Source organism: Electrona antarctica (genome assembly GCF_951216825.1).
Source record: "Electrona antarctica genome assembly, chromosome: 11".
Lineage (NCBI taxonomy): Eukaryota > Metazoa > Chordata > Actinopteri > Myctophiformes > Myctophidae > Electrona > Electrona antarctica.
The window spans coordinates 13467020-13489289 of record NC_136792.1 but is presented as its reverse complement, the minus strand read 5'-3'; the positions used below and the strand labels follow the sequence as shown (position 1 = coordinate 13489289).

General features: G+C 42.3%; 1 protein-coding gene across 8 annotated transcripts in view; it reads right to left on the bottom strand.

The window, feature by feature from the left end:
* Positions 1 to 22270, bottom strand: part of arhgef12a (Rho guanine nucleotide exchange factor (GEF) 12a) — a 60491-nt gene that overhangs the window by 20552 nt on the left and 17669 nt on the right. For 2 of the 8 annotated variants that reach the window (XM_079513448.1, XM_079513454.1), the window contains 17 exons: positions 21924 to 22015; positions 19493 to 19561; positions 13735 to 13833; positions 11971 to 12020; positions 10490 to 10547; positions 9285 to 9454; positions 8838 to 8888; positions 6274 to 6396; positions 5265 to 5372; positions 3831 to 3965; positions 3095 to 3199; positions 2352 to 2465; positions 2087 to 2185; positions 1930 to 1972; positions 1668 to 1773; positions 934 to 1071; positions 230 to 262 (listed from right to left, as the gene is read on the bottom strand). In XM_079513448.1, coding sequence (XP_079369574.1) covers positions 230 to 262; positions 934 to 1071; positions 1668 to 1773; positions 1930 to 1972; positions 2087 to 2185; positions 2352 to 2465; positions 3095 to 3199; positions 3831 to 3965; positions 5265 to 5372; positions 6274 to 6396; positions 8838 to 8888; positions 9285 to 9454; positions 10490 to 10547; positions 11971 to 12020; positions 13735 to 13833; positions 19493 to 19561; positions 21924 to 22015 — 1593 coding nt within the window. The remainder of the gene's footprint in view (positions 1 to 229; positions 263 to 933; positions 1072 to 1667; positions 1774 to 1929; positions 1973 to 2086; positions 2186 to 2351; positions 2466 to 3094; positions 3200 to 3830; positions 3966 to 5264; positions 5373 to 6273; positions 6397 to 8837; positions 8889 to 9284; positions 9455 to 10489; positions 10548 to 11970; positions 12021 to 13734; positions 13834 to 19492; positions 19562 to 21923; positions 22016 to 22270) is intronic. The other 6 variants (XM_079513449.1, XM_079513451.1, XM_079513452.1 and 3 more) reach the window with 6 other exon arrangements.

Sequence of the window (22270 nt, the reverse complement as noted above, 5' to 3'; positions counted from 1 at the left end):
AATAGCTTTTTTTCAAAGAAACAACTCGACATGGCGTGCTAGGACACAAGAGCTTCAGCTCCACTTAGTGTGAGAATACTGTGAAGACAGACGACTTCATGTACACAGCGATGACAGATGGTTGGAGAGGCCATGTGACACCACGTGGTCATGAAGCATCCGTGCCACACAGAGCCCCTGAGCAGTTGTCTTCATCTCAGCCTTTCCAAAGCCTCCACAGCATGCTTACCATTTCTCTTCCTCTGTGGGCTGAGTTGTCAACCTAGAAACAAGACAAACAAACAATGACAATAAGGGGCAGCATTTTTTCACTTCATGGTGTAAGGTTCTGTGTGTGTGTGTGTGTGTGTGTGTGTGTGTACTTGTATTTGTGGTAGTATAATACCGGTATCAGCTATTTTCAGTGTGTGACATCGGCACACAGCTATGTATAACTCAGGCTTTAAAATGGAAAAAACGATGGTAAAATAAAATGCCTTGATAATTGATGTCCTAATATATTTTAAGTATAGTAATACAAACGTGTGTGTGTGTGTGTGTGTGTGTGTGTGTGTGTGTCGGTCTTCAGGCACACATTTGTGTGCATGCGTGTGAGATTGTGTATGTTGTTTAAAATAAAAACGAAAGTCTTCAGGGAGTTCCAGGGGGTCCCCAGCTAAATGATAGTTAGGAATCAAATGGACCCTTACGGGTCCATTTGATTCCATTTGTACAGTCTCAGAGTTAAATTAACTTTGATTTTACAACTGGGGGTCCCAGACCTAGAAATGCCATTAAATAGCCTAATTCAGGTCAAACCGGGGGCCCTAGAGCCCGTAAAAATCTTTCTCTTATGGGGGCCCTTGGCATATATTTTCAAATGGGGGGTCCACAGGCTAATGAGTATCATTTTGGGGGTCCTTGACATGAAAAACTTTGGGCGCTTCCACTCACAGGACGTCCTCTATCTTGGTGACGATGTTCTCGGCGTACGAGCGCTCCCTCTCCAGTGTGCCGCGGTCTCTGACTCCCTCTTGGTCCAGCCTGGCCAGCTCCACTTCAGCCAGCGTCAGGCCCATACTGCGCTTGTGCCTGCAAACAGTGTGCATTTTGACAGCACATTTAGATTTAAGTTTAATAGTTTTAGTCATAGTCTTTGGAATAAAAAATATACAATTAGTTTTAGTCATATTCTACTCGTCTGAGATGTTTTGGCTTTAGTCAACTAAATAAAACGTATGATTTTAGTTGACTAAATCTAGAGTTGATTTTGTTGACAAAAATATATATATATTTTGGCACGTATCCATGGCATTGTAATGCCTGATTTTATACTTGCTTGCATGCTGAAAAAAGCTAATCTACAAAGCTCACAAATCTTGTAGATCTGCTATTTTAGTTTAGTTAACTTACTACTTAAGTAAAACGAATTAATTTCATTAGTTTTAGTTCACTATAATAATGCTGAGAGTCAGCCCAAAGTGCCATTTGAAAACAAATTGACGACACCTTGGGGGAAAAAAACAACCAGCTAAACAGCAGTGGGTGGACGAGGCCCGGCCGGGCCGGCTGGCTGGGCGGGCACGCCTGAGCACGTCTGGGAGAGTTATGCGTGAGCCCTTGAGGAAGAGGCTGCAGGTCAGTGAAATGACAAGGATCACTGTCGCAACTCAAATGAAGAAGTTTACCTGAAGTCCTCCAGGTTCTTCTGGATGTCAACAAGGAGAGAATCCTGCAGCGTCTGAACATGCTGTCTGTTTATTTCCTCTGGGATCAACTCTGTCCGCCGGCGGTCTGTCATGAGGGATACAAAAATAAGAGCACGGCGGATGCAGACATTGCTTTCGCATCCATAATGGCATGCCCAAAACAGGGATGTCAGTTTGAAAGTGGTAGACGAGGCTTAGGGGTTAACCCAAGAGAATTGAAAGTGTGACCAAACATACTCACCAAGATCAGCAGAGATGCATTCGGGAACAGCAACTTTTAAATTCTGTACCACAGAAAGATCATTTAATTGGTTACAAATGTACTCTTTGAATGAACTCATAAAATTGATTAGGTCATGTAAAGAAAAACACAGATCTACAAATGGAAGTGTACTCACCGCTCCCCGGTCAATAAAGAAGGTGTGAAGGTCCATGAACACCCGTCTGGTCTCTTTGGAGTTGGTCTGTTTGTACAGGTCAGCGTAGAGGTAGCACAACTAAGGATGCAAATACTGGTCAGAAACATATAGCAACATTTCTACTTTGTTAAGACCGATAGGGGATGCACCAATTGGCTGATGCCGATACTGACATGAGTGAGTAACATTTTGGAATAAAATAAATCTTCGTGAAATAGCTGTGAAAAGAGGACAGTGCTTTTACCAGTGGAGCAGGGTCAAACTGTGTGATAACATGATGCAGGAAAGCTGCCAGGTGGGCAGGACGAGACTTGAGCAGCTCGATGGTTTGGAAGCTGCTACACTGGCCGTTAGTCTGCTGCAACACATGGAAAATACAACAGTTTACAGAACACTCACTTGCTGCTTGACCTTTCAGTCAATCAGGGCACTTTGCTCAAATCTGGTTTGGACCTCATTCACAAAGCAGAGAGCTCTAGATAAGGACACTGGACTAGAGTGCCTGCTAAATGCGTAAACTGTAAATTATAATTGTGGAGAGTAGAATTACTAATTGAACACTTAACCACTTGAGTCCTAGTGCCCTTATTCTGGGGACGAACGTTCGGCAGAAGTAGCTGATATACAAGCTATAAACGCACCACAACACATTGCGGTGTGAGCTTGGAGACCGGCTATTTTCACAGGCGATATTTGGTGCAGACTGAAAAAAGGAGGAGGCCTAGTATAGATCCCAGGGGGACTCAGCGAAGTATATGCTGTTTACATGGCTTTAAGCCACATATAATTCATCACACAGTGAATAATGAAGAGCTGATCTACAAGCACTCAAATTGAACAATATTGAAATGGTTTGCCTATAATGACATGCACAGAATGGGGATGCCAGCTTTCATGGGGTTAAAGAAATGAACTTTAATTTTGACTGATCTGATAGCAGCTTTAAATGATTGTATGAACATCATCAATTTCCCCGTGTTAAATTACCTGCTCGTGGTCCGAATCAAAATAATCGTCCTCGGCGCCGATTATCTGCGAGACGATTCGAGACGAGGAGGAGGGGCTGCTGACCGTGGTGGGGGACAGAGAGTCCTGGGGAAAAAATGGGCATGGATTAAAGCTAAATAAAATCTCAAATTTTGTTAGTCCTAATCTGTGATTTGTGAAACAGTGTGAAAGGAGCCATACTCCCACTAGTGCCGTCATGTGTAAATGTATACAGGGTATCTGCACATTTCCAAGTAATAATTTAATTACTTTTAAAGCTTTTAATTATTCCAAATTAGCCAAATTGTCAAATATTACGTAAGAAAGAGTGTGAAAATAGCCAATCTACAAGCTTGTAGTTTGGTTATTTTCACAGTATGTAACTACATCAAATGCCGCAGTTCAAATACGATTACTTCAGGGCGATCACGACCGGAAAACTCTGGGAACACTTTAACCCATTTTGACCCATTTTGACCTGAGATCAGATTCTAAAAATGTCTTTTACATCCTGACAGTTTTCTTTCTGTCAGTCGTTCTTCGATTTTTCAAAAATAGCAGACCTACAAGCTCGTAGCGCGCCACTCGGTGGCGCGCTATGAGCTTGTAGATCTGCTATTTTTCAATAGCTAAAGCATAACATGATGCTAACACCAAAAGGGGTTCCCGCCCAGAATGGGTTAATTATGACACGCATACAATAGAGACGCCAGGCTGCCACGTGGTTTCCGTTTACCAGGTCAGTGGCGTCCTCCGCCTCGGGGGAGTGACAGGAGTTGAAGCTGTCCCTGGGCGTGCCCTTTGGGCTGGGGCAGGACGACCCTCTTTGGTAAAGGCCCTCTGGAGACCCCAGGCCAAAACCACGAGAAAGCTGCAGGGGAGGAGGATTGAGACAACAAGAGTTTATGGCGGCAGTCAGCGAAATAATTAAGGAAGGAACTTGCGTGGGACGCGAGCGTCAAAAGGGAAACATCTGGAAGAGAAACCTAAGAATGGAGAGACAGTAATGATAGCTTTCAATGTAGCGACGGTGTTGTCAGGACCTGGTCTGTATTAAGAGCTATGATGACAGTAGATGCCAAGTGATTTAAGTATTCTGTAAATCGAATGATCTCATCTGTTTTTGTTTGCTTGTGTCGTTTTTGGACAAACAAGCAAGCAACTCCATGCCATTCCTTGCATGTGCGAATGTAACTTGGCCAGTATTTCTCATTCCGCTATAATCCAAAGAATCTGTTTCATTTCGTTCCCGGTTTTCCCCCCATACCTTGCTCACCAATCTATGTTTGAAATGGCCGTAGCATCGGCTATTCAGTGGCAACCAGGTGGACGAAGCAGGTCGTTCTCAAAGTCGATTTCATCGAGGCTAATGGTACAATTAACACTTTCCGCTTCAAAAGGATTTTCTTTTTCATCTTTGCACTCCGAATACAAATATTTGTCATACATAGTTCATGTTGGTTCTGGAATCAATGTATAGAAGAACTACAGGTTGACATAGGAAAACATGAAACCACTGAAGGGGGCTTTAAGGGTCAATTCCAATGTACCGTTGGTGAGCAGGGTGTCAGATAACAGAAAGTTAAATTGAGGACTTTAGGACATTAAAATAATTACAGTTATGACCAAACTTGCAATGAAAACATGGAAAGGGAAATGTGCATAAAACTTAACTTAGTGCATATTGCAGCCAAATGTGAATGTATTTCTTCGTCCACTCTCATAAACATTTATAGTCGCATATAAATCTCTTCCTGCATGTTTGTCGCTACTTCCTTATTTACAGAAAAGGGTATTTTGAACCAATAACAGATTGTTTACGTTGCTTGACTGGATCCGACTGAAGCAGAAAGAAACGAGTCATCTTGTCAGAATCTCTCCTACCGACAGTACTACTGTAGAACCTTTGGGTTGCCTTGTAACATAGCGAGTAACACCTGGGAACTCTTGCCGGTGCATATAAAAATACAGAAACTATGTTTCCATCGTTTGGTTTCTTTCTGTTTATCATTTGGCAAAACTCAGTTGTGCCACGTAGTCAAATTGAGAATGCATCGTGTCAAGTAATATTTAAGACCTTTTAAAAACAAATGAAATTGGGCCATTTTTAATATGAATTTAAGGCTATTTAACAGACACCCTGGGTGTGATGTTGGTGGTTTTAACGTACAGGAGAACTGTTCCAGGACGCGTCTGTGCTGTAGTCTCCTTTAGATGAAGGAGTGTGCTCTGTCTCAAACATGCTACCATCATCTCCATCTCCCACTGGAGCGGCATCCTGGGAAATCATACAGACAACCGCACAGTTACCACTTATGAGCAGAAACGTACACCCAGTCAATAATGTCAATGCTTTAGCAAAGACTGAATTGTCAAACAACACTGGCAAGCCAACGATTCTTCGTCCAACGTGTTTGTGTTTAGCTTTGTATGGAGTCGTACGCCGTTTCTAAACGCTGGGTCCAGGGACCACGAGGGATCCGTAATTTGGTTCCATTTGTATATACTTTGGAGGTAAATTAACACTGTGGATTTTATAGAGATATAGTGATATAGATTATTTTTAATCAAATGAGGGTCTGTGGCCTAATGCATATAAATGTGGGGGTGCTCAAAATAAAAAAAGGTTCAGAATCACTGATCACAGCTCGCATCGCAAGCAAAACCAGTGTCTATCTAGTGTGCCTGCCGCGTGCTTCTCTCTCCATCCACGAATCACGTTTTTCTAGCGTTTATGTGTATAAAAGTTACAATATTCTCAACTGTCAACATTGACAAATGCAGTCTGATATTAGTCTCAAGACTAATATCCCATTCCCATTTTGTCCCTCGTGATTCCTAATTTGTTCACTCATAATGCAGGTTCGGTCCACAAGCGCACCATGGCTGTTTATGGCCAGCGCCTTTTTGCGGGGCGTTCATCTGTCTCGGTGTGATCATCACCCGCTAATGGTTATAGATCCTGTGTGCATCTGACGCTTACGAAATAAACCCTCACACATAGGGGGAAAGCCTGATGGGATGGGATTAGGATTAATTTGTGTCAAGAGACACAGTATCAATCATAGCTAAAGACTGTTGCAAAGCCAAGTGGGGGATAGAATTTGTCATTTGGGAGACTAGATCTTTATGGACGTGACTACTGCACCGAACAGGGTCAACTGGTCCTCGGGAGTTACCTGTGCGGTTCCAGTGGCTTTAAAGAGCTGAGCGTGCAGCCCATGGGGAATGTGTTTCTTAGCTTCCTGGATGTCTTTCAGTAGTTTGGGGGAGGGGTTCCTGCTGTACTCTTCCTTCATGGCCTGCACGTCAAGTGAGAGGTTGGAATTGGTGACATGGACAAAAGACAATTTGAGAAAAGTTTTAAGTATTTTTAAGTCGTTTAAAATGTTTTCCAGTGGAAACCTGTAGTGCTATACATCGATCCAGAAACATCTTCAAAAAGGTGCCGTAGGTAACGTTTAGCCTATTTATAAATACTAGAGCGGTGCCCATTGAGCCTCTATAGCGGTGCCTGTTGGGCACTGGCCTACTTGGAACGATGCAAGTTGGAAATGAATGCCCAACCAAGCTATTATGTCCGTGTCCCTTTTATGCCCAAAAAAGGAGTTCTTTGTCAGGCATGTCCAAATATGGAGTCTATGCAGACGTCAGAATGATGTCAGAACAGGCCAGCTCCATATATGGACACTGGGCAGGGGCCCTGTCCAGAGCCCCGGCAGAGGCCTTTTTGTGGCGGTTCTGGACAACCGTGGGTCCGACCGACTCGACACCGGACGAAAAAGACACATCCCTCACATCCCTATTTTGGTTTTGTTCCACTGCTTATGTTGACATTTCCTCAGTTTATGTTGACATTCATCCTTTGCAGTGTTTTTCTGTGAGGCGAGGGGGAGAGCTCAGACAGATCTCTTTTGAACTTCAAAGTGGCTTCAAAGAGTTGATTGCTTGGGTATTAAAAGTGTCAAAACCCATTCTGTGCTCGTTAATGCTCTCTCTAATCAATTAAAGCATCAAAGATAGCTACCTATAGAGCGTCGCAGTCCCGCCCCCTACCATGGACCAGGAAATGAATCTCAATGCATTTTCCCCATAGACATTTCTTAAAGTATTTATTTAAAGACGGTTACGCCGCGGACAAAGCCAACTCGAGTCGTGACAACTCATGACAACACAAACAATATTTTGGACCAAACAAATAATTACAAAGAAGAAAAACAACAAAAAAAGTGTTGTAACCTGCCGTTTTTTTCTTCTTTCTAATTATTTGTTCGGCCCAAAAAATTGTGTTTGTTGTCATGATTTGTCACGACTCGAGTTGGCTTTGTCCGCGGCGTAAACGTCTTTAAATAAATACTTTCTGAAATGTCTATGAGGAAAATGAACGGAGAATCATTTCCTGGTCCAGGGTAGGGGGCGGGACTGCAACGCTCTATTGATGCCTGTCAGAGAAGGGAGGGGGAGTGTGTTTTGTAGACACACAGACTTGCCTAGCGTACCTTTAAGTCATGGTGATTTTACATTGCATGTACCGGACGGTGCAACTCCTCTCCACTCTACGTTTGCTTAGTTTTCCACTGCAGATAGAGGACCCCCTCAATGTAACAATGCTCAAGTTAAAGCTAATGGCAACGCTGTCTAGTGGAAACCATCCATATTTAACCTGTACAGTTCAACAAATGCAATTTGTAACATTTTGGGTGAGAAATAAGCCATGGCAGTTGTTCAATATTGATTCATATGACATTTACAACGGCTAGTTTAAAAGTGTGTTAACAATGTTCAGGAGCTTCCATGTAGTATATAGGAGACCGTCGTGGTGCAATGAAGACAGTGACGAATCAGACAAATCAGTATGAATCGGGTCCAAAAATCTGGCTTTTTGGATCCGAGCCCGAGATCAGAGTTCCTGCTGTACTCTTCCTTCATGGCCTGCACGTCAAGTGAGAGGTTGGAATTGGACCCTAGTTGGACCCTTGATTCCTGGAACAAGCAATGGTCCACTTCAACATCCATATGAAGGAAGTACGTTGACTCTCGGCTCAAGCAATTCTCCTGGATGGAACCTACAGTACACGCCTGGCTCAACCTCTACGGACTTCCCTCTTACGTTGCCAAACTCTACATTATGATATTACTGGAGTGTCTGCCACACTCACCGCATGCAGCCAATCAGCGGCCCCATTGACCTGGATGGCAATACAACTTCCTGGCTGCCTCTGTAGCTCTACACACCAACGAACCAGCTTAAGCTCAAACTATGCTCCATTGCACAACTGTGCCACTTGCTGAACACAATAGCTACGGACGGAGTATAAGATAGACTTTACAATTTACATTGTTAGTAGTAGTAGCCATAGCAGCCTGACATATGTTTTTTCAAACCACAACTCCATGCGGTTTGGTGAGACATTTGGAGGGAAAGAGGAAGCGAAGTTGCCTGGAGAGGCGGGGGGTGTTTAGTATTATGAGTGCCAGTGTATATTAGACAGAAAACCCCAGCTACTGTCTCTTCAGACCCACAGTGTATATTAGACAGAAAACCCCAGCTACTGTCGCTTCAGACCCACAGGAAAGACAGTTGTCTTATCAGTGGAAAACATTACTTGCCTCTCAATGTCAACCTTGTCTATTTAAAGACAAGTCCATTTTTTAACACAGATAACTCAATGTTCTCCAACAGAGAACAAGCAAGCATCGTCTCAGGAAAACCACATTTACAATACACTGATTATTTCCTTACCTGCAACTTCAAGATGTCACCTTTCTGGTTGTGGAAACTACTGAACTCATCCTGTGACGGAAAGAAAATGACCACATTAACCCTGGTGTCTGCATTTTGGGCACATTTTCTAAAATTATATGTTTATTGTATTTTTTTACAATTCCAAAAATATGTCAATTAACTGTTGTCTGTCGCTATTATTTGTCATATAACAAAATATATAGGACTTAAAGCGATATCAGAATGACACAATAATGATAATACTAATAATAATAATAATAAATATTGTCTATGTCCAAAACCGACTTTTCAGGATTAAAAAAGAAATTAGCAAAAGCAGCTCAAAACGCATTGCTTCGATGTGTTTCGCACTTCACGCGTCATACTTGCGGTTCTGCTACTTTTGATGATTTTGTGTGACAATATAGTATGATCCAAATAATAATAATAATAAATGGTCAGTACCCAAGGTGACAGTGAGGAGGAGCGGTCCAGCGGACTGTAGGGCCGCTCTGCTGCTGGCGAGCCGGGAGAGGAGATGCTGACTCCCAGCATCTCAGACTCTGCCTCTGACAGAGGGATCTGGGCCAGGCCGGGGGGGCGCCCCAGCACCGTGAGGGCCACATAAGAGCCCGCTGAATGAAGGAACCACAAAGAGACAGCATGAAGGCGCCTTAGTGCACGCCAAGAGGCAAAAACATGTATAATGTATATTCTCAAGCACGCATAATGGACTCTATGCACACACGCCATTTTGGAAATAACTTGGTCTAGGTGTTACCACTGAACTAATGAAGGCTCTGTTCCAACAACTCAAGTCAGGGTGATGTTATTGTGCAAGTTGGCTCACTGGAAACACTCTGCTACCCCAGTGGGTCTCAATTCAAAGTGTCCTTGTGTTAGGGTTCCAAATGGCCCCATACGGGTGTGTAACAAATGAGAGTGTACAAATGGATTTGGTTCCATTTGTACACTGTTATGGGGATTGTTGAAATGTTAAATGTTAAAACGTTTGAGAACCACTGCACACTAATACAGAGCCTAAATTAGTAGTAGAAGTAGGGAAGCGGCCTGGAAGTAGTAGTTATTCTGTGTGCATATAGCCCAACAGTGGTGGAAAGTAACTAAGTACATTTACTTAAGTACCATTTTGAGGTATTTGTACTTTACTTGAGTATTTCCAATTTCCAATACTTTTACTTCTACTACACAACAACACTCCATTACAACAACTACAACTACAACACTTTAGTTACTAGTTACTTTGTAGATTTCTATTATTATTACAAAACATACATTTAACATTAAACACTTCAGGAAAACTTTTGAAAATAGGAGATCTACAAGCTCACAATGCGTCGCTATGTGAAGCATTGTCAGCTTGTAGGTCGGCTATTTTCAAAAGATTTTTTTATACATTTGAAAACTTAAAATGGGACATTCTGTACAATGAGTACTTTTACTTTTGGTACTTTAGTATATTTTGATTTCAATACTTTTGTACTTTTACTCAAGTACATTTTGAATTCTGGACTTTTACTTGTAATTAGTAAGTAGTTTTATATTGCAGTATTTATACTTTTACTTAAATAAAACATTGGGAGTACTTTTTACACCACTGCGATTATTATTTCATTCAAACATAACAGTCAAGACAGAGTCGGCCTTACATTTGATGAGCTTCACCACTTCAACGTGGTTAGAATGCGTTACTAGGGTCCCGTTAACCTGGAAAGAAGACAACATTTTCACTTGCGGGTCCTCTCAGGTTATATCCGTTGCTTGCTTAGCAACCTAGAACCATTCATACGTGATCTATCATAAACAACTGAAAAGAGCACTCGGCGGAGAGCTCCGTCATCGGCTGTGAAGCGTTGGATTAGACTTGACGGAGATCTCCGCCAACGGCAGGGAATGCGTTTAAAAGGTCCCCAGTGCAGCTATATTCAAATTCTTAAAGATTATGCACATGCACGTTATTTTAGTTGAAGCTATTTTTCATCAATGTTTCATTAAAAACCCTAACCCACTAAATGTATAATCCTAACCCTGACCCCAAACTGAATCTTTTACTAATTGTAACCATAGCTCAAAAAAACTAAATAATCCTTAGCCATGGAAATTAGCATGGTACCCATGGATTAAAGCAGAAAAATAATCTCACGACTGAATTTCTTTTTTGCATGACCAAGTCCTAAATGTGCCAAGTCCCATATATACAGTTAATATGTGCGTGTGTGTTTGTGTGTGTGTTAGGTTGCGCACAGGTGGTGAAAAACAACCATGCTGTTTTCGTGCTCAGACGCACCCACCCAGCCACCCACCCACCCACCCAGCCAGCCAGCCACACACACACACATAGCTCCGTAAGGGAGTGGTTGCACCACTCAATTAAAATTATGTTTTAGTAATATTGTCTCTGCTGTCAACCAGGTGAAAGAAATCACAGATTGAGGTTTTAACCTTTGCTTTCATCTGGGATATCAGACTGAGACTATTACAGATTTTAAGGGAAGATGCTTCAGAACATATTGCTTGACCACATCAATATAATATAATAATAACCAAAAATAGACCTAGATCTACAAGCTCTCAATGCGCGACACATTGATAGCATGTTTCCGCTGTGCAACATGGCTCCAAAGAGAAGACATGATGATGGCTTCTATTGAATCAAAAAGACTGAAAGCAGTCGTGGCGACTGAGAACTTTAATCCATGGGCGACCAGAACAGGTTTGATTTGATTTATTTATAAGATAAATAAAAGGTACATTTTGGTAGGCCTTATGCTGCGTTCACACAGGCAGATGCAAAGTTTACCATTCATTGTCAATGGAAGCCAGTGACATGAAGATGCAAAGCTGCATTCAATGTTTGTAGCTGCTGCAAAAGCTACAACAGCTACAAATACACTGTGTAGCTTTGCATCTTTTACATCTGACCATGTGAACGCAGAGTGATTTTTGGTCCCCACGTACAAGTAACACGTGCGTGCGCACACACATACACACGCACGTTGTGTGTAGAGCTGTGACTAGAGTGTTCTATTGTTTACCACAAGGTGGCAGCATAGATACTAGCTGTCAGCCTTTGGACTAAAAAGCTGTGATGTTTGCACTTTTAGAATATGGAGGCAGATGAACACAGTACCTTGATAATCCTGTCGCCCGTCTGAACTCCTGCCCGCATTGCAGCCCCATCTGGCAAACACACAGAGGACAACATGAGCCAAAACCCAACAGGGAGGTGAAAAGGAGAGACTTTAGGGGAAACAAGTGTATTGGCCGGGGAAAAGGAAGGCTAATATGGTTCATATTATTCCACACCATATCGTCTGACCACATACAGTACGGAGACGCTGCCACGCAACTGTTTGACTACCATTTACGATAGACCATAACAGTGGTTATATTACGAGAAGGACCCATTTCCCAGCTCCACCCCAAACAAAGGGATTTAGGACCGAGACGGGTTATTATGAGATCTAAGAGCGTGGAGGAACTCCAGCGTCAGCACACCTGCGCCTGAACACATGAGGTGTGAACCTGACGCAATGTCACGCAATGTCCTGACCTGCCATCCTCCATACGTTGTCATTTAGGCCTTTATTTGGTTCATCATATGGAGGCAAATTGTGACTTTGTCACTTAACCACTTTTGCAGTGGTGTGCCTATCATGTCATCATAGTCAAGTCTTCAAAGATTTTCAAAAAACGTCAAAACGTTTAAACAAATAGTGAAATAGCTCCAAACGCCTCCAAATGCTCCAAACGCCTCCCACTCACCATTTGTTGTGCGTATATATGGTATATACGGTGTATATATATATATATATAAGTCTATATGGTTTAACCACTTAAACCATATACTTTTGTTGACCGGGGTCCCCCAGGGGTCTATACTTGGCCTCCTGCTTTCTCATCTCAACCAGATCTCTTTGTCGAAAATAGACAATCTAAAAGTTAGATGGGCTATTTCCGCCGCATTATGACATGCCCGCCCAGAACAGGCATGCTAGAGTTCATGTGGTTAAGTTGTTAAAAGACAAAATGACAAGGCAAAAAGCTAAAAGAACAAGTCCAACTGCTGAAGATGAAAAAAATGTAGTTGAGTCAAAGGCTTCAGTGTTGACTCCTTTAAATAAATACGACAAGCGTCTGACACGTGTTGTTTTCCTTCCCCCAACATGCATTGCAGCACAAAGGGCTCTATGCACACAGACTTAACTCTTCCTACTTCCGGGACACTTCCCTACTTTCTCTAGGTGTTACCGATAATACTAATTAAGGCTCTGTTCCATTTAGTGTGCAGTGGTTCTCAAACCTTTTCATTTCAAGGGCCGCCATAACTCGGAGAGTGTACAAATGGATTTGGTTCCATGTGTACACTCTCAGAGTTACACACCCGTACAGGGCCATTTGGAACCCACTCAAGGACACTGAGACCCACTGGGGCAGTAGAGTGTTTCCAGTGAGCCAACATGCACAATAACAGCACCGTGACTCTGTTTGACCAGAATGGAACAACTGAACCTTCATTAGCATCATCCGTAACACCTAGCCGAAATAGGGAAGGAGCCCAAGTTATTTCCAAAATGGCGTGTGTGCATAGAGCCCATTACTGTTACTTACATATGTGTGTGTGAATTCAGTGACACCGGACAGTTAGATATCAGTGTACGCTGCAAAAAGAGGACCCTGCTTCTCTATTATTATGTCTTCTCAGGCCAGAAGCAGTGGTAATGATCCCCTTGTGTGACACTACTGTCCCCTAGCAGCCAGACATGATCTGGATACAACCATCTGGTTATATTTGGAAGAGCAGGCGGGAAGGGGGGAGGGCGGGGGTAACTACATCATCTCCTCCTCCTCGTCATCATCATCATCTCTGGGACAGGATGTGGCTCCATCTTACCTTCTTTGACGAGCTGCACAAACACTGGGTTGTCACCGCTGACAGTGAGCCCAAAGCCATTTACATCTTTCTGGATGATAACACATCGCTGGACCAGACCTGAGAGAGAGGGGGGGGGGGGGGGGGGGGGGCAATGAGAGAGAGAGACATGACAACATCTTTAATGAGACCAAGATGAGCCTTTTAGAAAAACTAAACTCACTGAAGCCGTTTCACCAACTTGTAACTTCTTGGAGAACTAAACAATGACTTACTATTCTAATCTGGAGCACTGACTGGATCGTTGCACCGTTTCTAAATCGATAACAGCAGTGACTGGTGACTTCCAGATGCACACGTAGCACAGCTGTCTTAACTGCTGATTGTGTCATTACCGTTTGCAGCCTTTACTATACTAAACCTTACAGTTCTAAACTTCATATAATTTGCTCTACAGTCAACAGAAAAAAAATATATATATAACAAAGGCTTGCATTATGAAGAGATTTCCGATTAAGGGAAATCAATACCTATCCAGAATGCATAGCCATATTCCACTGAACGAGGGTGTTGCTTTTTGGAAGGAATGCGTTGTTAGCTTGAAAATCTGTTATCTTCAGCAAGCAACACTGTCATACTACAGAGTATAAATTAGGCTTAGGCAGGATCAGGTCTTGTTATTATGAGGCCATGCAGATGACATTTGTATTCATAGAAGAGAGGGATTAATCGATCAGGTCAGTGAGCATGACACAGCTCTCGTTGTCTGATGACAAAGGAATCATGTCTGCCATTATGCGGACTGACATATCTTCCATACGCAGTCTGTCATATTTTCCATTATGCAGACTGGCATATGTCTTCCATATGCAGACTGACCAACATGGAGTACTGGTTATGTTTATCAATGTCGTGTGTCACTGTTTACTTACTGTGCTGGGTAGATACGATAACACTTTTTTAATAGATTTATTTTAATCATCAATCTTCAATCATTTAAATCATTTAATCTATTTAGCCCGTGACCCAAAACAGAAATTACACATTCTTACTTACTTATTAAAGTTATTACACAAATTAGTGAAAATTGCAGATCTACAAGCTCACAGCGCGTTGCTTCACGCCACGTTGTGAGCTTGTAGATCGGATATTTACTTATTCTGATTCATGGAATTTCTTAGATTTGTCTTCATGAAATTACTGAGAAAAAAATCATTGAATTTTGATTGATTTCTTTAAATGTTTTGCTTTTTTGGGGAATGTTTTTTTAAAAGGTTCTGAAATAATATTAAAAACCAAATGTAGGAAACAGAAAGTAAGGGGACCCATGACAATGTGTCCGCGACCGACCCAGTGTTTGGGAAAACGGTGATTTAAATGATATTTGGTCAAGCATACATTTTCTGCCTGAAAATCGACATTGTGAATCTGTGTTCAGTGTGTGTTCAGTGTTCAAATCAGTGTTTTGACAGGGCCTGTGACTGTGACCGGAGGAGGAACGTTACTTTTCTAGTTCTTTGTGTCGTTTCATCATAATGACTAAAGAGATCTGGTTGAGATTAGGGTTTATCTGATGTCTGGTTCGACTAGACCGACAAGAACAGACCAGAGCCTGACCACAGTTATAGAGACAATAACCAAGGCAGAATCAAATAAAGCTTCAGTCAATGAATCACTTAAATAGTATATTTTTTCTTTTTTTTTTTTAATCAGACTCGTAAATACTGACTTATGTACTTCTTTAATTAGTGAGTCTCTGCACAGAGAAGTCCTCGGTGTCAATTTAACTCGGAGAAAGGGAATAATATTGCAACACCTCATCTACACTGCCAGCGATGCGAGCAAGCGAACAATGAAATCTCATTCGAATACATGTTTTTCAGTGACTGTCCTGTAGTGCGACAACGCGCCATGCAGCGACGGCGTCCACCCCTCCTATATTCGCTCGCAGAGTCTCTATTTGAGCTAGATTTCGCTCGCAGCCTCAAACACTTGTATTGGTTGAGATCTACACGCTACTATTTATTGGCTATTTGTTGATGTTGCAACGCAATGACCGACACTCCATATCAGGACAGTTTTTCGCGTGATATCGTGGTCGGAACGCTCGCTCCTTGACTGTGTAGATGAGGTGTAACGCTAAGTGGCTTTTAAACGATCAGCTCACATGATGTAAACAACATTGGGAAGTCATGTGATAAAACAATGGAGGACCAGCATCAGTTGATTATGCATTATTTTCATATTTGCATGGCGATTTCAGCTCCGACTTATATGTGATTGATAGATAAGTATTTAGAGGATTCATTTGCCGAAGGTTTTGTTTTGCTCTCCTGTAAACTGCAAAGTGTGTGGTGATCTGCTATCCGCTGGGAGGGGTCACAAATGAGCAACCTGGGATTTACAGAATATATAAAGTTTACAGTACATACATAGCACAAAAATATATAAAGATGCGTGCGCTCTATTGTGTGCAGAAGGAGGTTTACATCTGAGGATGCTTGACCTGGCATTTTGGTCATGTTCATTGGACGTCCCGGTTGGGAGCAGAATTGTCCCAGTTTCAAGCTGACAAAGATCTCTAAAACACTAAGATGTCCCGGTTTTTAACATGCACTATTAAATTGTCATACGTAGAGTTTTATCATATTCTATTCTGTTCAAAGTATTAAAAAAATGAAATCTGATTTAAATGTTCATCGGTCCCGGTTTGGGTTTTTGAGAATATGGTCTCCTACATATAGTGGTTGACACCTCTATACACGTTTTACATTTGTATACAATCGGGGGGTTAAATGGACACTGGGGACGTGTTGGTGACCCCATGAATCAAGCTGCTTCTAGCTGCATGTCCAAAGGTCTCCCCCGCAAGTGTGATGTCAAACAGAGGTGTTTGCGGGAGAAGCTAAAGCGGATTTGAGTTGTTGTTGGGGTTGGGGGTTGGAGCCTTTACATAACGGAACAGAGGCTAAATCTCTCCTAGGTGGGGTGAGGGGGGACAGGGGGAGGGGAACTGTAACGCTTGGGGCTGGGGGCAGGGCAAATGGAAAATGGAGAGAAAGTGGGAGGGAGGGAGGTCCAGCGGTCAAAGAATCAGTGTAGGCAGCAACTCTGAGACAAAAAATCTGTACCGTCTCAGTTACTGTTACATTATAACACTCAGGATGTTACCGTGGATATATAGGTTAATTTAAAGGTGTCCATTGTTATGGGTCCTTTTCGTTCCCGTGTCTCAGAGGAAAAATTAACATTCAGGACTTTGCAGTGTTATGCTAAACAGGTTGGAGCAGGTCGAGGTCAGCTATCTGTCATCACCATCTCCAGTGGGAGCTGATCGCTGATCAGGCATGTCTTATCTACACCAATGTATTATTTACAGGTTAGAACCGATCCCAGGTCAGCACTTGTGCAATGGAATAGAAGGATATGGACCCAAGGGGAGAAGTTGACCTATAATAAACAACATAGTGTACATAATACACTGTTACACTCTATGTTTATATGCTGTAGTACGACTGTGTTGCTTAAGAAAAAGTATAGTGTAAGGCTTATTGACTTAAAGACTCACCTAGAGGCACATACTGATAACTGGAACGAAAAAACGAAATCATATCACCCCTGCATTGGCAAAACTACACTGGCTACCTGTTAAATTCCGCATTCAATTCAAATCACTCCTCTTTGTATTTAAATCCCTAAACGGCCTTTCCCCTTCCTACATTTCTGAACTAATAACTGCTCCCCCTACCACCAGGACACTCAGATCCTCCACTCTCAAACTCATTGCAGTCCCCCCTTCAAACCTCAAAACCAAAGGTGATCAGGCTTTCTCTGTAGCTGGTCCCACCCTCTGGAATAATCTCCCAATCCACATCAAGGTTAGCCCCACCCTGGAGATTTTTAAATCTAACCTGAAAACACACCTTTTTAGTCTGGCTTTTAGTCTGGCTACAGTGTGAATTTTAGTGTTTATTGTTCATTGTTTTTGTTGTTATTTTGTTTGCTTGTATTACATGTTATTGCACTGTGATAGACGGTCTACCTATTCTGGAAAGCACTTTGGGTCAACTGCTGTTGTTTTTAAATGTGCTATATAAATAAAATTGACTTGACTTGACTTGACTTGACATAATGGAATAATTTGGCTTAGATCTGTGTAATGCAACCTACAGGGTTTAAGATAACCTCTAGAAATAATGTGTCCCTATCATTTAAACCCCAATATAAAGGATTGTTTACTGATCGAGGCCTTTCCATCGTTACTTTCCTGAAATATATTAAGGCTACTATGATCACAAGTAAATGCAAACATAAATACTCCTTAGTCAATTGTGACGAGCGCCGAAAATAGCAGTTGTACCAGCTCACAATACATCACAGCACAATGTGCCGTGAGCTTGTAAATCTACTATTTTCGGCACGCAAATAAGTATGAATCGGGCATAATCGGGCATCATTTTTAGCCTGTGACTCAAAAGAGAAATTAGACGTTTGTCCGGGACCAAAGCTAGTGAAAATAGCAAATCTAAAAGCTCACAACGCATCGCTTCGCGCTGCATTGTGAGCTTGTAGATCAGCCATTTTCACTACTACTTAAAACATTAGTTTTCTAATTTATGTAATGTCTTAGATATTTCTTTGATTTCTTCATGAAATTAATGAAATTTCTTTAAAATAAAAAATAGCTTTTTGAGGATTTTTTTTTAATGTTTTGAAATGATAATTAAAAACAAAATGTAGGAAACAAATTTAAGGAACCTGACCCACTGTTTTGGAAACAGTGCCTCAGGAATGGCTACTTGGAATCTGAAGATTCCTGCATCGATCACCAGCTCCTCCTTAATGTTAAGACTCTTTGAGCAGGGCACTTAACCCCGAACTGCTCCCGACGAGCAGTTTGGTGCCTCGCACGGTTTCCTCCACCGTCCGTCAGTGTGTGTGTGTGTGTGTGTGTGTGTGTGTGTGTGTGTGTGTGTGTGTGTGTGTGTGTGTGTGTGTGTGTGTGTGTGTGTGTGTGTGTGAATGCATGTGAAGAAGGCAATGCACACTTGTAAAGTGCTTTGGATGAAGGCACCACTTACCATTTCAGTTATTTATTAAATACTAAACAAGAACAGCATAAATCAATGGTTCTCAACGCCTGGTTCGGTCACCACCAGGGGGTACAAATGGACCCTTTACAGGTCTGTAACTTCATAGTCATGTACAAATGGAACCAAATGGGAGTTAAGGGTCCATTTGGACCCACCCATGGTGGTGGACCCCGAACTGGACGTTGAGAAACAGTGGGATAAACCACGACAATCCCTCGGGATTCTTGCTGCAAACCCCGAATGGTCTCATTCAGTGGTTCTCAACGAGTGGTCCTTGGGGAGGTTGCAGGTGGTCCCCAGCTAATTAATGAAGTTGGCAACCAAATGAACCCTTACAGATCTTTAACTCTTGCGGGTGTAAAATGAAACCAAATGGACCCATTGAACATCTGCAGTACATCATTTATATGAAGTCTACACATTTAGAGAATGTAGAAGAATTACTATTTTGATCGTTTGCCCGTTATCTCTCCTATGGTAGTTATACCACATCAATACAACATGGAATTCTGGACAAATCCGTATCCAACGATCCGAGAGACTAAATCTCATCATATCCGGTGGTACCGTAGCTCAAATGGCAATAAATAATGGACCTCGACATGAAAAGGGTTGAAAACCACCGTCTTATACGACTGCAGCCGGCACGCCGGGGCGTCGCTGGCCTATCAGGAGCATCTTCTTACCACAGGACTCTTGCTTCCCCTCCGCTAGCACACTGCCGCAGCTGCCACTCTTCTGCACCACCAGAGCTTCTGCACCCACCACAGCACCCAACCACCAGCAGCAGCAGCACAGAGCATGGCACAGAACCAAGCGGGCACACACAGCGACAGCACAGAGCACACACACCGCACCGCCGCCACGGAACAGAACACACCACCAGACCAGAGAGCACAGGAGAAGCACAACACAAACACAAAACAGGAAAAAGAGAAAATCATGAAGGGGGAGGAGGAGGAGAAAAAACTACAATGGGATAAGAGATATTAAAAATGAACAAATAAGGTCAACTAATTAAAATATATAGGCAAAACAGAAAAAGCAATGGGATGGATTGACAGGAGTGCAGCTATGGAAAGAGAACTATTTAGTTTTGTATGAAGACTCAACAGGGCTATGAATGTAAGGTCTTAAAGGGGAAAACCACCCATTTTCAACATTTTACTATGTCATTAATATACCTTAGAGCTGTTGTGTGGAAATAATAAAAAAGTCCCCCCATTTTGTGTTTCCTAGAACTGTAATTATGAAAAAAATCATTAACATGGTGAAACACATATTGATGACATCATCAAGATGTGTTTCACCATGTTAATGATTTTTTTCAGACCTCTAGTTCTAGGAAACACAGAATGGGGGAACTTTTTTATTATTTAACAGCTCTAAGGTACATTAATGACATAGTAAAACGTTGAAAATGAGTGGAATGCCCCTTTAACCACAGAGTCTGCAGTCTAGTCACTGAGGGAAATATAGGTTACATTTGTCAGAACATGTCAGACATCAAAATCAAGTACCATTCATAATATACTCTATGTCGGCTGGTCTCTGTTGCAAGGCTGGAAGCCGACATGACTACATGATTAATGCAAAAACACTACATAATACATACAATTACATATAAATTAATTGAGCAGTTGAGGCATATAACCATACGAATGATCCAGAATGTATAAATCATGGATAAGGGGATAGACCTTTTCCAGGGAGGGATCAGAAGAAATTATGGACTTCTATGGTTATTCGTCTCAACTGCTTGCATAACATAATATACATTTGATAACTGAATAGCTAATATAATGGAACATTGTTGCTCAATTGTGTTACCGTATTATCATCATCAAGTGTTTAGAAATGGCACTCTTCAAAATCATACCAGAATAAGCAGTTCTATAGGAGAGCAATGTGGGGGAAAGGTGGCTTGAAGATCATGCAACTGCTAGCAAGCAGCCGAATATGGACAGATAAAAAGATGTGAACTAATAAAAATGATGGCATGCAAGAGAGAGAGAGAGAGGATGAGATCGGAAGATGAGGCCCGTCTCATTCAATGAGGATGAATGAAGGAGGTCGATTTAAATCAAATAAAGAGTGGGACATGCTTCTTCTCGCTCTGTGGCTGATGCAGACATTACTGATTGACTGAATCTGACCGTAAACCCTTTCGCCTCAAAGCAACGCACTGATAAAAAGGATTGACTTCAGACAGACACAAACAATAATGGAGAGAGAATGTCTCTTGTGCAACTCGCTCAGAGGACAGGACACACATCTTGACCATGCTTTGTTGCATCGTCAAACCAAGATAAGCCCAAAAGGCAGGCAAGAGGACTTTCTGGGTCTCTTGTTTTGAATACAGCAGCCTCTCTTGGGGCATACCTCAAGTCATACCGCCCCGGCTACTGACAAAATACCAACACAAGGAGTGTCGCCGTATCAAGCATTTAAGCTAGTCTGAGCCCTTCCGATTTCACCCTGCGATACACTTCTGGCTTAAAAACGCTGAAGGCCTCTTTCGAGATTTCGAGTGCGCGCAGAGGCCACCTGGCAGCTTTGAATATGAAGTGGGGGGGGGGGCTCTATAACGAACCAATTTATGTGAAACGGCACATGGGGACATTAAAAACATTCACGGTTCCTATGGTCAATCCATCTGTATTTATTAACCGACAAGAGAAACTTAGAGACGTAGGCTTGATGCAAACCAAGTGTGCTGTCGCACTTATGTGCTTTAGACAATGAAGACACATTAGATAGTCCATTAGCAGTGACGTGTGAGGAAATGGAAAAGATGAGTGCTTGTGTGAGCTCCATTCACGCTGACGCTGTCGTCTCCCTGTGACCACCAGGGCAGACCGCAGGCCAAGGAGAAGGGTACGTACGCACGTGTGCAGATTTCAGAGAGAGAGAGAGTGAGTGCACAAAGCATAGAGCATAATACACACGTAACACCTTTCACCACCCCATCGTGCCTTGTTGTACAATCCATCATTATCACCATAATTGTGTGTGTGGTTATGAGAGAGAGAGAGAGAGAGAGAGAGAGAGAGAGAGAAACAGGGCAGTGAGTAGTAGTTTGAGAGTGAGACAGAGAGAGTGAAAGTGAGGCGTTACCTGTAGGGTCAAACTCATTAGAGGGAAGTGAAGATTTGTCACTTTTGGGCTTCTTGTCTGGAGGGTGGTCTTTACTGAGAATGCTGCTGGTTCTGGAGAAGAGGGAAAAACAAGTAGTCTCTCATCACAACTCCGTCCCGATACAAACTCTTGTTAACAGCATGATAACAGAACATTCTTGGATCTTGCCCAATATGCACCTTGAGACCGGTCATTAGCGGCCGGGATAATAGAAGAGAGGCCGGTCATTAGCGGCCGGGGTCATAGAAGAGCAGCACATTTATATTTATTGCATGCAACATGTATATTGCATATTGGGCAAAATCCAAGAATGTTCTGTTATTATG